The 16,289-nt window shown below is 39.4% G+C and overlaps 1 protein-coding gene across 5 annotated transcripts in view; it reads left to right on the top strand.

Moving 5' to 3' along the window:
* The window catches only part of PTBP2 (polypyrimidine tract binding protein 2), a 53,717-nt gene that overhangs the window by 22,237 nt on the left and 15,191 nt on the right, over positions 1-16,289 (top strand). For 3 of the 5 annotated variants that reach the window (XM_010160550.1, XM_010160551.1, XM_010160552.1), the window contains exons 1-4: positions 3,968-4,141; positions 4,543-4,686; positions 8,258-8,422; positions 8,499-8,609. In XM_010160550.1, the coding sequence (XP_010158852.1) occupies positions 4,010-4,141; positions 4,543-4,686; positions 8,258-8,422; positions 8,499-8,609 (552 nt within the window). In that variant the 5' untranslated portion in view covers positions 3,968-4,009. Of the gene's footprint in view, positions 1-3,967; positions 4,142-4,542; positions 4,687-8,257; positions 8,423-8,498; positions 8,610-16,289 lie in introns of those variants that run through there. The other 2 variants (XM_010160548.1, XM_010160549.1) reach the window with 1 other exon arrangement.

Raw genomic sequence — 16,289 nt, forward strand, 5'->3', positions numbered from 1 at the left:
TCTCAAACTCCACCATTCCATGGTGGCTGCAGCCAAGGCTGCCCTTGAGCTTCACATTCCCCACCAGCCCCTCCATGTTGGTGAGAACAAGGTCCAGCATGGCACGCCTCCTTGTTGGCTAGTTTACTGGCAGTTCCACAACAGTAGTTATTAGGTGACCTGTGAGAATTCCCCTTCCAACATCCCCTTGCCTTCCCCCCCAATTTCTGCAAATCTGCCTTCCCTCTGCTGTATAGGGAATGATCTTTTGTGTTCGTTGTTTGTCTTCGTAGGCTCCGTTTCTACTGCAACACGATGTTCGTTTTTTAGTACCTTGGCAGTCTTGACTTGCTTTTTAACCTTTATGGACACTGATTAGGTTGTTACTCTTTGTTACAGAATAAAGTTCTTTTAACACTAGTTGAATTCACCTTTCAGTGTCTGTGAACGAGTTGTGTTCCCATGTTTTAAACGTTGAGGTTTTCTATGCCCAAGTGCTGTGAACGACGTGTCTCCAAATCAGAAGTACCATTTAAAATGACAAGTAAGAGACCAGTGTTACAGAGAAAGGTTTCATGCAATGACAAAACCTCTTAATTATTGTTCTAAAAGCTAAATTTCATTTGTTCCACAAATGTTTTGATAAATTCTCTTGTGTATGTGCATACACATTTAGTAGATGACATGCACACTTTATTACTGCCATTGTTGCCATAGTAAATTACTGTTTGCCTATGCTGGCTCAATAATCAAAAGTAGAAACAATATATGCTCTTTTGGTTTTCAAGAAAAGCCGTAATAACCAAGGCTGTGTTTATGTCTTCCATCCTCTTAAAATCTGTGCTGAATGTTTTGGGGTAAACTTGAAGAAGGACCTTCAATTTTTACCAGTTATTGTTACCAGTTCAGCTTTAATTGTGCAGGGCATGCTTCTGTGCGTAAGCAATAAATGACTTATGTCATGGTTGCTTGCCCTACTGCTGAAAACTTTCTTTGGGCATTTACATGGCATTGAGAATGCTTGTCGCAAGTCTCCCCTTCTTGTCTGTCCTCTGTGTGTTCCATCCATCTGTGTCGTCCCCTGCGGTTTCTATGGCAGTTTTGATTCCCATACATTCTTTAGTGTGTAATTCTGTGTCTTTCTGTGTATATTATTTTAATATATTTATATATCCAATTAAACATTTTAGCACAGGCACTTACTTGTCTGTGTAGCTTGTGGTTACGGTAAGGCAAAAAAGTTTGAATAGTAGGTATTTGGTTTAAGATAGGTTAAAATAAAAAAATAGTGTGAGACTTAACCCTTTGGAAAAGATTATATATACAGCACAGTAAAATATTTAAGTTTATTCTTTAAACCTACTGTAGCAGTAGTTGAAAAGCTGTAAAATGCAAATATTAACTAGCATGGCTCATAGATGGAAAACCAATGTATTCGGGTGATAATAATTATTAAATGAGTATTTCTTTGCAAATACATGTATCTCAGTGATTATATACTGGCTGGTGATACTTTTACTTAGTAACATTGCGATTACCTAAAGCCTAATCCAAATACAAATCTTAGTTTAAAAAAAAAAAAGTACATTCTTGGACATTATGTTGTGGAAAAGTTAATATGTCAAAATTGTAAGTCGAAAACCCCACAAAAGATAAACCAGCTCTGTAAGTACTGATCTGAGCATTCATGCTATATACTTTTTATGGTGATGTAATAAAAACAGAGCTTTCTTACCAGTTTCAGAATATCTTTTAGTTGAAAAAGATTCACTTTTGATGAAGATGTGAAAAAGTAAGATTTCACTTTCTCATTTTTTGTTTCTCATTTTTAATGTTTTGTATTTAATTTATGAAACTTGTAATGAATTCAAATTATTTAAAAGACTTAAGTATGAAAGGCATTGGAAATCTTCAGTATCACTGTAATCCTTTCATGCTTATCAGTTTGTAATGGATTGTTGGTAATGCATTGTTAAACCTGTCACATTTTATAATGTTTTTCTGATTTTTTTTTTTTTTTAGTAGAGATTTGAGAACTAGGGAAGACTCTGTAATGAGCTTCAGATGAAAAACTTCTGAAAAAAATATATGGCTGTCTGTTGTTTTGAGGATAAAGTGTTATATTGTGTAATTTTGAACTACTAGCTGCATTTTGACCAGTTGCAATATCATTAGGTTTTTGTTGTTGGCTATAGTAAGTCAGAAAAGAGATATAGCTGAAGCGGAAATTAGAAACATTCAAACTGGAATGAGGAGTGTTAGCTGTGAGAAAAAGATATGAGGGAGTGATGGAAATGGTTCCTGATGTGTAGATTTATCTTTTTTCCATTAATTCCTTTAATGGAACTATGGAGAATGAACTTACTTTTGAAAACGGTAAAAACTGTCTTCATAGGTTTGGTCAGAGTCCCTGATTTCGGCAGTTTTCCTAATAGCTTTGAAAAGGTACTTAGATGTCATATCTGGTTTGACTTTTCAAATCCAGATTTGGAGTGTGAATGTTCTTCTCTTGTAAAAATGAGTCCATTTCAGTCTGTGTTTTTAATCTAGAGTAAGTTGACTTTGTTTAGGTAAACTGAGTTAAGAACTTGAATTCTTGATTAGGATTTAGGCATACCCTTAGGAAAAAGTCGGTCATACATGAATACAGTATTGTTATGCAGGGAATCAGGTCGGGTGTAAATTATTTTCCTGACACAGACTGAGAATTAATGTTTTGTAGTTACAGCAGATTTGTAATTGAGGATTTGTTATTCTTTTCCCTCTGGAAATCACAGCCATCAACTTTCTTTTGAAGATGAGGATTTAACATATATAAGTGCTTCCTATTGATTCCCCTCCCTTCCATTTATTGTTTCTACTTATTTAGTAAATAAAAGTAGTTTTCTTTTAATCCTCTTTGGTATAAGCCCATGAGCCATGAATCTGAACCCTAATAATTACAAATACTTTTCTACTAGTCACAAACTGTGTGTTTATTTGGAAATTCAGGTAGCTCTTGAACTGATTTCATGTTAAAAGAGCAGGTTGAATGGCTTGACACAATGACTTGCATGTTTTATTGCCAGAAGTAGAAAAGAAAAAGTCTTAAGACTTGCTTCTCCCATATCTAAATGCATTCTGATTTCCAGGATTGATTAATAATTTAATATCCATGTATCTGATGACAGCATTGTTCTTTAGCTTTTGACTCTGGTGTTTACTCCACTGACCTGAATTCCAGACATACTCCAAATAGTATCTTTCCAGTGATTTGTGAAGTGATGTTAATGCCTCCCGACTTCTGCTAGGAAAATTGATGGCCCTTCTTCCCACCCCCCAACCCTAAATCCCTTTTGGCTGCATCATGTTTATTAGTTGTTTTTTTCTTTTTCTGTGGGTGAGCTTGGAATGGATATTTTTGTACTTGGTCCTTGAATTCTGAGGTTGTGGATTTTGTCAGACTTTTGTGATGTCTGTCCTCTGGGTCATTCCCCTTCTCCAGTGTGATCCTTCTCAGCATTAATAACGCTTCCTGTCTTGCTTTAATCCTTTTCTTACGTTTTGTGTCTGGTTCCTTAGTGCAAACAATCGTTAAAGCTCTACTAGCAACTGTTCATCACCATTTTTCTCCTTTCAGAAAAATTCTGTGTCACCTCTAATTGTTTGCTAATGTATTTTAGAGTTCTTATTTGAAACCTTCTGAGTCATCATTAATATTTTTACATGGTATTATATGAGATACTTCACTAAAAGTGAAAGGAAAAAAAACTTGCTATGGTTTTCATGTTTGGAAAATGAGTTCTCACAGACACCTAGTGAGTTAGTCTTGAACAGTCCATCTTTCATGAAACTAACATTTATCTTAAGAATTTTTTCTAAACCTTGAATTTTATTTACGTAAAACTAAGAGGTGGCTCATTTCAAAATTATCTTATTTAAAGCATTTTATAATAAAGCATTAATAATTTCAGTAAACTTTTCAAATAGAGTCTGAATATGTCTTTCAGCCAATGGCAATGACAACAAGAAATTCAAAGGTGATGATAAAATGGATGGGGCTCCTTCTCGCGTCCTTCATATCAGGAAATTACCTGGGGAAGTGACTGAAACAGAAGTTATTGCTTTAGGTTTACCTTTTGGCAAGGTAACCAACATCCTGATGCTGAAAGGGAAAAATCAGGTAATTTGTTGCTTTTGATTTTTTACTATGCTTACTGTTTGATTTTTTTTAAAATAGAGTGTTAAAATACTATTGAAATAAATATATAACAGTTAAGTATATAAAAAAGAGACTTCTTTCAATTTTTTAATGAACTTACACTGTCATTTAGTAAGTTTTTCAGGGACTAAGCAAGTTGGCAGCTATGTAAAGTAAAAAGTAAGCTGTTAGATAAATATTTAGTCCAGCATCTTCACAGATGAATTTTTGAAGTACCTTAGCAAATAAAGGTAGAGAATGACATCTTCTGAAGACTGTATTTGTTAAAATGTGTTGTCAAAACAGTTTAAGTGTCTTTTATATGCTGGTAATATAAAGATTATCTGCTTTGTAAATACCGAAAATGAATTGTTTATTTTCAGGCATTTTTGGAACTTGCTACAGAAGAAGCAGCTATCACTATGGTTAATTACTACTCTGCTGTGACACCTCATCTTCGTAACCAACCTATCTATATCCAGTATTCCAATCATAAAGAACTAAAAACTGATAACACACTTAACCAGGTATCTACTATTATTATGTAGTATTACAAATGCAGATAGTAGAAAATGGCTTGTATTCTTGGCTCATATAGCCTATGTTTACATCATTGGCATCGCCGAGATGTGGTGGGATGGCTCCTATGACAGGAGTGTCAGAATGGAAGGATACTGCTCTTTAGGAAGGACAGGCTGCAGAGACGTGGGAGGGGGTGTTGGTCTCTGTGTCACAGACCAGCTGAAGTGCGTGGAACTCCACATGGGGATGGAGGAGGAGCTGACAGAGAGCTTATGGGTCAGGATTCAAGGGAGGGCAGGGAGAGGGGATACTGTAGTAGGAGTTTGCTACAGGCCACCTGGGCAGGATGAGCGAGGGGATGAGGCTGTCGGCAGACAGATAGCAACAGCCTCACAGTCACAAACCCTGGTCCTTGTGGGGTCTTAACCACCCCGATATCTGTTGGAGGGACAACAACGTCAGGACACAAGCAAGCCAGGAGGTTCCTGGAATGTGTCAATGACAACTTCCTTCTCCAAGTGATGGTGGGACAGAGGAGGAGGGGTGCCATGCTGGACCTTGTTCTCACCAACAAGGAGGGGCTGGTGGGGAATGTGAAGCTCAGGGGTGAAGCTCGCTACCCTGGGCTTCAGGAGAGGAGACTTTGGGCTCTTCAGGGAACTGATTGGCAGAGCTCCATGCGATGAAGCCCTGGAGGGAAGAGGGGCCCAAAAAAGCTGGTAAGTATTCCAGGATCTTCTCCTCCAGGCTCAGGAGCTGTGCATCCCAATGAAGAGGAAGTTGGGCAAAAACACCAGGAGGCCTGTGTGGATGAACAAGCAGCTCCTGGACAAACTGAAGGGCAAAAAGGAAGCCTACAGTGGTTGGAAGCAGGGACACGTAGCCTGGGAGGATTATGGGGAAGTTATCCGAGAGGACAGAGATTAGGTTAGGAAAGCTAATGCCTAAGGAACCTGAAGGTGCACAAGTCTATGGGACCTGATGGAATACATCCGTGGTTCCTGAAAGAACTGGCAGATGAGGTTGCAAAACCTCTATCCATTATATTTGAAAAGTCGTGGCGATCTGGTGAAGTTCTCACTGACTGGCAAAGTGGAAACATAAACCCCATCTTTAAAAAGGGAAAAAAGAAGGATCCATGGAACTACAGGCCAGTCAGTCTCACCTCTGAGCCTGGCAAGACATGGAGCAGATCCTCCTGGAAATCATGCTGAGGCACATGGAGAATGTGGAGGTGATTGGTGACAGCCAACATGGCTTCACCAACGGCAGATCATGCCTGACGAATCTGGTGGCCTTCTATGATGGGGTCATGACCTTGGATAAAGGAAGGTCAACCAGTGTAATGTACCTGGACTTGTGCAACGCATTTGACACCGTCCCTTGCAATGTCCTTGTCTCTAAACTGGAGAGACATGGATTTGACTGACAGAGTGCTCGGTGGATAAGGAACTGGCTTGATGGTCACACTTAAAGTTATGGTCAATGGCTCAGTGTCTGAGTGGAGACCAGTAACGAGCAGCGTTCCTCAGGGATTGGTATTGGCACCGGTGCTGTTTAACATTTTCGTAAGGGACATGGACAGTGAGATTGAGTGCACCCTCAGCAAGTTTGCTGATGACAGCAAGCTGTGTGATGCAGTCAACATGCTGGAGGGAAGGGATGACATCCAGAGGGACCTGGACAGGCTTTAGAGGTGGGCCTGTGCCAACCTTATGAAGTTCAGTAAGGCCAAGTGAAATGTTAGTAAATCTAACTGGAAAGATAGGATAAAAAGTTGTGGAAAGGTGCAAGTATTTTAGTTACAAGGAAGATAAGAAAAAAAATTGTATTTAATCAAGGATGCTTTCAACATCCAGGCCTCTAGAAATAATGAACGTACGAAAAGTTTCATGAATTTATGCTATTCTGAGTTTCTCAGTAAAAGTAGCTTCCAAGATTATTTTTAGTTGTGTGCTGAGAGTTGGCTCTGAATAAACAGATTCAAAAAGGACCATTTAAGAAATCATGTCAGCTTTAAAATTCTATGAAAATCCTTTTCCTGTGAGACATCAAAATACTGCAAGAGGAGCATTTAAACTCAGATTTAAAATAAACATCTCTTACCTTGTTTCATACAGTATCTAGACTCAGAATAATTGAGAATAGAATGACCTCTGTAACAGTAACTCCCTTTAATCATCAGCCTGTCATCAATGCATGGGTTTAGTCTTTCTGCACAGACATTGCAACACTTAAATAAATGTTACATGTTCTGAGTAGCTGACTGATCTTTTAAAATTAATTTCAATTTTGTAAAAACAAGAAAAAAGCTTACGTACTACTTGAACTATTCAAAGTGGCTATTTATATAGGATACTAAATGTTATTCTTGTTTAAAAAAACAGTCCTTGTCATGATAATTTTATAGATTTTTCTTCTTATTTGCCAGTGTTAAGTCCTGAATTCGTTCATGTATTCAGGTTAGCTTCAGTGTATGAAATACGATGTGTATGCATAGATGCCTAGTGCTAACAAGGGTCAGGTGAAAATTGACTTCACAAGCTTTGGTTCTTTGGGTTATACAGTCTAAACTTTTTCCAGTCATTTTAAGGAGTGAGTTTTAATGGATATGTGCTGCTTCTGTGCTTACAGGAGTAGGAAGTAATTATGCAACTCAGCCGAGTATCTGATAGACTTGGAAGTTGTGTATTTTGTACATTAGGGGAAAAAGTGTGTTGTTTTCAAAAGATATTTTTAGAGTTACTCTGATGTTAAAGGTAGAGGTAAATTTTGTTTTCCCAAATAGTGCTCACCAGGTGTCATCATTCCCCTCCCCCATCTTCTCCCCCCCTCCCCCCATTGATTTGTTTCAGTATGAGGAGCATCGTGTAAGTTGTGAGGCGTGAAATTTTGTAGTAGCTCTAATACCTTTAAAATATGCAGTATGCATTAATATGGTGGTTGTTATTTTTACCTGGCATGCCCACTTGTCTCTGCTTTGTATTTTTTTGTTTCGTAAGGCTACTGTAATGAAAGTATTAAATGGAACCTTTTTTTCTGCACTTTTCACTTCTCAGGAAAAGACATCTAATCTTTCTGATACTGTCAGTTTGGGCAGTGGAAGTAGTTATAGATGTGTGTTCTTGTGATGTCATAGTGTGGTTACCTTTGAATTTCTAAAACCCTGCTTGTGTTTCAAAAAAAAAAAAAAAGAAAAAATTAACATATGGAGGGGATTTTGTTTTTCTTATGAGAGTGGATAATGGACACCAGTTTGTTTATCTCTCTGTGGATATTACTTTCTGACACTTTTCAGTGTTGTGTATTATGTCATTACGTTAAAACTTAAAAGTTAGGAAGTCATAATTCTAAAATAAAATTTCCAATCAGAGACTTCTACATAATTTAAAATGACAGTTGAAATGTTAACTGTAAGAAAAAAATCTCTTGAAAAATAGCATAAATACTTCTGGTTTCTGTAGGCTTTACCTAAGTGCGCTATTTTGTTTCTGAAGTTAACTACATTGATGTTGCTAATTAATTTTTAGCTCTCCTATTGAATCTGTCTTCTATCTTTTGCTTCTTTTTTAAAAGCGGGCCCAAGCTGTTCTTCAAGCAGTGACAGCTGTGCAGGCAACAAATGCTCCCATTAGCGGGACCACTGTTAGTGAGAGTGCACTTACTCCAGCTCAGAGTCCAGTACTTAGAATAATTATTGACAATATGTACTATCCGGTAACCCTGGATGTTCTTCATCAGGTAAGCCAAATTTCATTTTAACTTGAACTAGGATTGGGAGGAACTCGTGTGTAAAACTTTACAATGTTTTTGGCAGATATTTTCTAAATTTGGTGCTGTATTGAAGATAATCACATTCACAAAGAATAACCAGTTTCAAGCTTTACTGCAGTATGGTGATCCAGTAAACGCACAGCAAGCAAAACTAGTAAGTATAGTTCTCTTTTAAGACTGGAGACCTTCCTATACTCCAGACTGTTGTAAAATGTTAAAATTACTAAATACTGACCATAATAATGTTTCATACTCCTCCACCACTTATGTGAATATTTTGAGATTAAAAACTAACCATGAGTCACATAATAATGTTACATTTAATTATATAAGTGTTTAAAGATACTAGGCTTAAGGATACTATGTCTAAAGCATTGAATACATCTATAATTATGTACAAATATTTTAATAAGTTGATACAGAGATAAAATAATATGCAAGACTGCAATAGTGAAAATGTCAACCAGAAGTAAAAATATAGGATATAATGATGATGCATAATTAATTCACTGTAAGCAGTCAATTTAGTAAGCCCATTGGATTATTGTTGGAAGATACTTTCTAAGCATTAAAACAAAGATGTGATTTGTGTTTGTGAAAGCTTTTCATCATGGTATCTTTTTTTTTAAAAAAAAAAAAAAAATCTAGACTCCATTATAACCATTAATGCCCAGGAGAGAGTATAGTCTTGCTCATGGGACCAGACTATGAAGAAGTTTGCAGCACTTACAGATGAGAGCAAATTTTTTTTTTTTTTAGTTGGAGACTTTTATCCTGGGTAGGAGAGGCAAGAACAGATACCTGGTTTTATTCAGTACAACAAGAGAGACCCTATAGATAAATTATGACAAAGAACAAGAGTCTAGACCAGATGTGAACATTAACTCAAAACATCTGTGGCGATAGGAAAGGTAAACCAATGGGGAAGGCTAGATTTTTTTTTAATTATTATTATTTTCAAGAGATAAATGGAATGTATATTTTCAAACCTTTGCATGCAGTCTGGGTTTGTGGAAGGCTGATGGAAAGAGATGTGCTGGTTAAGTGTTGCTTGGCAGCATAGGAAGTGGTTATTACCCATAGGTGATGGAATAGCAGAGAACTTCAGGAGAAAGTGAAAAGCTCGCACCTCAGACTTAAGTTGGCAATGAATGTCACTTATTAGAGAAAAGAAAAAACAGACCTAGTTTTCTGTTGTAAAGAATGATGACTATATTGAAATAAAGACCCTCATCATATGGTGGAGACTGGTCATTTTTATCCTCATCACCAAATGAAATACTGGGTATTGATTAAAAAAATGTGAGGTGGTCAAGACAGGGCATCACTAAAAATGAGACATGTTTTCCAAAAGCAGAGTGTGATTTTTTTTCATGCTATTGAGAAAAATAAAGTTAGAGAGAGACAAGAAGATTTGAAACTTGATTTATGATGATCTACTTTAAGATAATCTACTCCTGCAAAGCAGTCTGGAAATATCTGTAGATTTGCAGTACAATGTAAATTAGAGATACCCTTTTCAGAGATGAATAATATCAAATATTAGATTGTGTTTCAGAGTACAGGGAGATGCAAATATGTCACTAATACAGGAAAACTTGCTTGGATGGGATTCACCTTTCGGTTGTAAGTAGGTTTAAAATAGTAATATAGAAACTAGATCTTTAACCTACACTTGTGGCAGAAGTCGTAGTCACAGAATCTCTTAGGTTGGATAAGACTTTTAAGATCATAAAGTCCAACTGTTAACCTAACACTGCTAATACCACTGCTAAACCATGTCCCTACGTACATCATCTGCATATCTCTTAAATACCTCCAGGTATGGTGACTCAACCACTTCCCTGGGCAGTCTGTTCCAATGCCTGACAACTCTTTTAAGTGAATGTCCAATCTAAGCCTCCCTCTGGCACAACTTGAGGCCATTTCCTCTTGTCCTGTGACTTGTCACTTGGGAGAAGAGACCAACACCCACCTCTCTGCAACCTCCTTTCAGGTAGTTGTATTGTTGAGAGTGATAAGGTCTCCTCTAAGCATTCTTTCTTCTAGGCTAAACAACCCCTGTTTCCTCAGGTGCTCCTCATAGGATTTGTGTTCTAGACCCTTCACCAGCACTGTTGCCCTTCTGGACATGCTCCAGCACCTCTGTGTCTTTCTTGTAGTGAGAGACCCAAAACTGAACATGGTTTTGATATGCAGCCTCACCAGTGCTGAGTACAGGATGACAATCACTTCCCTACTCCTGCTGGCCACACTGTTCCTGATGCAAGCCAGGATGTCATTGGCTGCCTTGGCCACCTGAGCATACTGCTGGCTCATATTTGGCTGGCTTTCAACCAAAGCACCCAGGTCACTTTCCACCACTGGGCAGCTTGCAGCCATTTGTCCCCAAGCCTGTAGCCCCAACCCCAGTCCCACGGGGTTGTAGCACTGGTGCAGGACCTGGCACTTCAGCCTGGTTGAACCTCACACATTTGGCCTCAGCCTATTGATTCAGCCTGTCCAGATCCCTCTGTAGAGCCTTCCTACCCTCAGGCAGATCAGCACTCCTACCACACTTGGTGTCATCTGCAAACTTAATGAGGGTGCACTCAATCCCCTTGTCCAGGTCATTGATGAAGATATTAAACAGCTCCGGCCCCAGTACTGAGCCCTTGGGAACACCACTTGTGATCAGCTGCCAACTGGATTTTAACTCCATTCACCACAACTATTTGGCCTGGCCATCCAGCCAGTTTTTTACTCGGCGAAGAGTGCACCCATCCAAGCCATGAGCAGCAAGTTTCTCCAGGAGAATGGTGTGAGAAATGGTGTCAAAGGCTTTACTAAAGTAGGTAGGCTACATCCACAGCCTTTCCCCTGTCCACCAAGAGGGTCACCTTATCACAGAAGGAGATTAGTCAAGCAGGACCTGCCTTTCAAATCAGTCATGCTGACTGGGTCTGATCACCTGGTTGTCCTGTATGCGCCATGGGATGGCACTCAAGATAATCTGCTCCATAACCATCACCAAGGTCAGACCAACAGACCTGTAGTTCTCCAGATCCTCCTTCCAGCTCTTTTTGTAGATGAGTGTCCTGCTGGCCAACTTCCAGTCAACTGGGACTTCCCCAATTGGCTAGGACTTCTCATCTGTCAGTTCCCTCAGGTCCCTTGGCTGGATTCAGTCTGGTCCTGTAGATTTGTCATTTTCTAAGTGGTGTAGCAGGTAACTAACCATTTCGCTTTAGATTGTGGGGGCTTCATTCTGCTCGCCATCTCTGTCTTCCAGCTCTGGAGGCTGGGTACCTGGAGAATGACTGGTCTTACTTTTAAAAGACAGGGGCAAAGAAGGCATTAAGTACCTCAGCCTTTTCCTCATCCCTCATCACTATGCTTCCCTCCATATCCAGTAAAGGATGAAGCTCCTCCTTTGCCCACCTTTTGTTGTTAATGTATTTATAGAAACTTTTTTACTGTCTTCTATGGCAGTCGCCAGAGTAAGTTCTAGTTGGGCCTTGGCCCGTCTAATTTTTTCCCAGCAAAACCTCATGACATCCTTGTGGTCCTCCTGAGTTGCCTGCCCCTTCACTCTGAGATTGTAAACTCTCCTTTTCCTCCTGAGTTCCAGCCAGTGCTCTTAACCAGCCTGGCTGAAGGGTCTTCCCTGTTGGCTCCTCTTCCGACACAGGGGGACAGCTGGCTCCTGCGCCTTTAAGATTTCCTTCTTGGAAGAATGCCCAGCCTTCCTTGGAATTCCTTTGTCCTTTAGGCCTGCCTCCCAAGGGACTCTGTCTGCCAGGCTCCTAAACAGGCCCAAGTCTGCCCCCTGAAAGCCCAAGGCAGCAGTTCTGCTGACCCCCTCCTTACTTCTCCAAGGGTTGAAAACTGTCATTTTGTGACGGCTGTGCCTTCAACCATCACAACCCCCTGTCCTTCTGTGTTCACAAACAGCAGGGTGCATTCCCTGGTGAGGTCCCTCACCAGCTGTGCCAGGAAGTTACCTGCCACACAACTGTAGGGACCTCTGAGACTGTCCCCTCTCTGCTGTATTGTATTTCCAGCAGACATCTGTTAGGTTGAAGTCCCACACGAGAACAAGGGCTAGCAATCGGGAGACTTCTCCCAGCTGCTTGTGGAATATTTCATCTGCCTCCCCCTCTTGATTGGGTGGTCTATAACATACTCCCACCATGATAGTGCCCTGTTGGCCTTCCCCCTGATTCTCACCCACAGACAACCATATCCTCACCATCATTAAGCTCTAGACAACCTAAATACTGCTTGACATACAGGGCTACCCCACCACCTCTCCTTCCTTGCCTGTCCCTTCTGAAGAGTTTATAGCCATGCGCTGCTGCACTCCAGTTGTGTGAGTCCCCCCACCATGTTTCTGTGATGGCAGCTGTATCGTAGTTTTCCTACTGCACAGTAGCTTCCAGCTCATCCTGTTTATTTCCCATGCTGCATGTATTGGTATAGATGCACTTCAGTTGGGCTACTGATCCTGCTACCTTTTTGGTGAGAGAAGCCCTAATTCCTGTGAGACTGTTCTCAGGTGCATCCCTGTTTCCTGGCACGTCCATAACCCTTGTGTCTTTACTGTTGCATGGGTCTCCATCCCCTACCTCCACTGACTAATAATGGCTGTAGTAATTTAGATTTATATCTGATACACAGTTGGATGCTAATGTGTGTGTTTGCAGAATGTTGTAACTCAGTCGTGATTCATGTTTGAAAAGCTAATTTTCAGTGATAGATTTTAATGCTGCTCTTAAAGTGCATTTTTGAAGCAAAATCACCTCAAATCTTTTGACCTCGTTTTTGAGTCTTACATACGTTATCAGAAGATTTAATGCAAAGATATCTGTGAAATGGACTGTAGTGATTTGAAAATAATCAGTGTAATTCTAGGAATACATTATAAATATTACAAAGAAGTGACAAAACACAAGGATGAGGTATGTAAAAGTATGAGAAGAACCTAAGAATCTTGCTGTTGTTGACCTCTGGCAAACTGATACCAACTAGTGGGATACTCTTACTGGTTATAATTTAAAAACAAAACCCCACATTTATCTCTTTCTCCATTTATCATGTTTTGATTAGGCTACCTTTTCACTGGTGGTGGCTCGTGCTAATGGCTAAACTTCATTGAACAGTAGTGAGTCCTTCATGTACAGTCAATGTCAGAGTGATCTTGGAGCCTTAGTGACAAATTGAAATGGTCTTAGGTTTCTAGTTTCATATTTTAACTAATCCATACATAAATCCAAACAAAATGCTGAGAGTAATATCAACTCAAAGTATTGAAGAATGCTGAATTTGAACGAAGGCTTGATTTCCCCGTTACCCTCCAAAGCTAGATAGAGTGAAATAAGTACGGTTCTTATGGTTGAGATACTGTGATGAAACATCAAGTGCCACCAAAACAAAAATACCTAATGGAAGGAAGCAGTCAGACAATAGGAAAAAATCCTTCAGTTTAAATACACCTGGAAATACAGTAGAAGCAAGAGGATGTGGTGGCTACACCTCAGTTGCAAGGAGTTCAAAATCAGAATGAAGAAGTTCTCAGTTTTCCATCAGTTGTTACTATAGAAGATAATGGGGAAATTTCATTTTCCCCTGGAACTCTTCACAGGAAATCAGAATGTGGCCTTAATAGAAACTGAAGACTTATTAAGGAAGTTAAAGAGCAATTTGAAAATCTCAAGTGATGTAAGTATCAGGGAGAGATGCTATTCATTTGAAAGTTCTGAGAAAATAGTGACACTGACAAGAATGTACAATACGAACCCTCTGGCCCCATGGGACCACTTTTGCTATTTGAATGAGCAAGTAGTGAAAAATTGTATTCTTTTTCCACTTGCTTTGTGAGAAACTAATTTCCTGTAACTGTATATTCATGTTTCATCGCCATCCTCAGATTGGATTATTATAGTTTGTTATACTGGCAAGTAAAGGTGGAGATGACAGAATTCAGGTTCTGTGCAATGCAGCAGTCTAGCCGTGGGTTGGAGAAAGTAGTGAGAATGTGCAACAGTAAAGCATATTGAACCACTATGCTTCTCCTAATTAAACAGGAGGTTATGTCCTGGAGATGTCTGTATGCATTAGGAGATACTCTAAGCATCAAAAATAGCTCAGTTTCATAGTAATGAAAAGTGCCCTCAGTATAAGCAGCGAACTTGTGTATTTGAATACCAGTAATCTGGTATAACATGGAAAGATTAGAGTGCCAGTGTTTCTGTCTGAACAGCTGGGTGATAATCCAGAGTATTGTCTTTGTGTAAATGCAAATGTGTTGCCAAATTTTGTATGTCAACAACTATTAACGCCTCGTCTATGGAGAATTAACTGAGACTTGTATGTAGCTCATGATAGTCATCTTGACCCCACATGGGTTACAAATATTTGAAGTCTAATTGAGAGTTTCTGTTATAGTTGGCCAGTTGGTCCTTAATTGGCCGGTAGGTGATTCGGAGATTCTGTTGATGTTTGATGCTTTCAAGCTATCCTCATCCTGCAAGAGATCTGAAATGATGATCCAAGACAGGAAATAGGTGTCTACAGTGCTTGACAGAGGGAGGGGCAGATACACTATCGGTTGTGACTTGAAGTCACGTGTCTGCAGAAATATCTGCTAGCTGAATCTCTGGGCTCTGTTTCTTAACTGGGAAAGGACAATATCAAAAAATCAGTTTTCTTTAAGAACACAATTTGGGATGTTTGTGTTTTAAGTACCCTATTTGAATTAGCTAAAGAATATTGTAAGGGGCATATCTCTCCTGATTTTTACAGGGCTAGCTTGACCATCTGTAGGGAAGTTTCATTCCACATCATCTATACAGGCCTTAGGGCAAGCCCATGAAAACCTAGTTCCCATGAATACAGCACTTCTCAAGCGACTCTTTTCTTATAAGGAGTGTTCTTCCTCCACTTCAGAGTTTACCCATAGCTCATCTGCATGAAGCTGCATCAGAGGGCTGCATTCAGGATGTTGCAACACTTTAACTGTAGAGTACTTTAGCTGGGTGAGATCACCTTTGCTGCTGCTGACGTTTCTCAGCATCTGCAGTCAGCACTGGGAAATGAGAGATCCTAGTGTCATGAGTACATGTTGTCTAGATAGAAATTCTTACTCTCCTTTTGCAGAAAAGCTTGAGTGTGGTTGATAGATCAGCAATAGCACAAAACACTGTTTATTGAACTATTTTGTTCTTCTTTTTGTTTTATTCATTGGAACAGTCTCTTGTTTCAGCTCTTAATTTCTGGGATCTTTACTCAGCCAGCAGTTTTCATCTTTTCATCCTCCTGGCTACTCTGAGCAAAAAGAGAGGGTGGTTTGACATTTTTAAGAAATGGGAGCATATTATGTTCTGTTATGCAGAGCTCCCTTTTTGTTGATATTCCCTGTATGGTCATTTTTACTGTCTGTGGCTGACCATCATAGCAGTATGTTCTGGATCTTTGTGACTTCTCAAGCTATTTCTGCTATTTGCTGTGGTGTTAGGCCTTGCTTGCTTATTCTTGCCTTCAGTGAAGAAGGTGCTGCCTTGAGACACAAGCAGATTTGGATGCTTTGTGAATATAACCCTGGTTAAGACTATTTCTAAATATTTTAATTGTTGTAGTTGTCTAGGAATACTAGCTTCTTTCCAGCCAACTCCACTATTTTGGAACTTTACTGGTATTGGAGATTGTGCTTGACTTTATTTGTGGTTTGCTCCTTCTTAACTGCCATAGCTCATATGGAACCATGCAGGATACTGAATTATTAGACATCATCTTCTTATTTGTTTGGGGTGATGTTTTTTGTTTGCTTGGGTTTTTTTGTGTTGTTGACTCTTTC

The sequence above is a fragment of the Eurypyga helias genome, unplaced genomic scaffold, assembly GCF_000690775.1.
Source record: "Eurypyga helias isolate BGI_N326 unplaced genomic scaffold, ASM69077v1 scaffold1631, whole genome shotgun sequence".
In the NCBI taxonomy this organism is placed as follows: Eukaryota; Metazoa; Chordata; class Aves; order Eurypygiformes; family Eurypygidae; genus Eurypyga; species Eurypyga helias.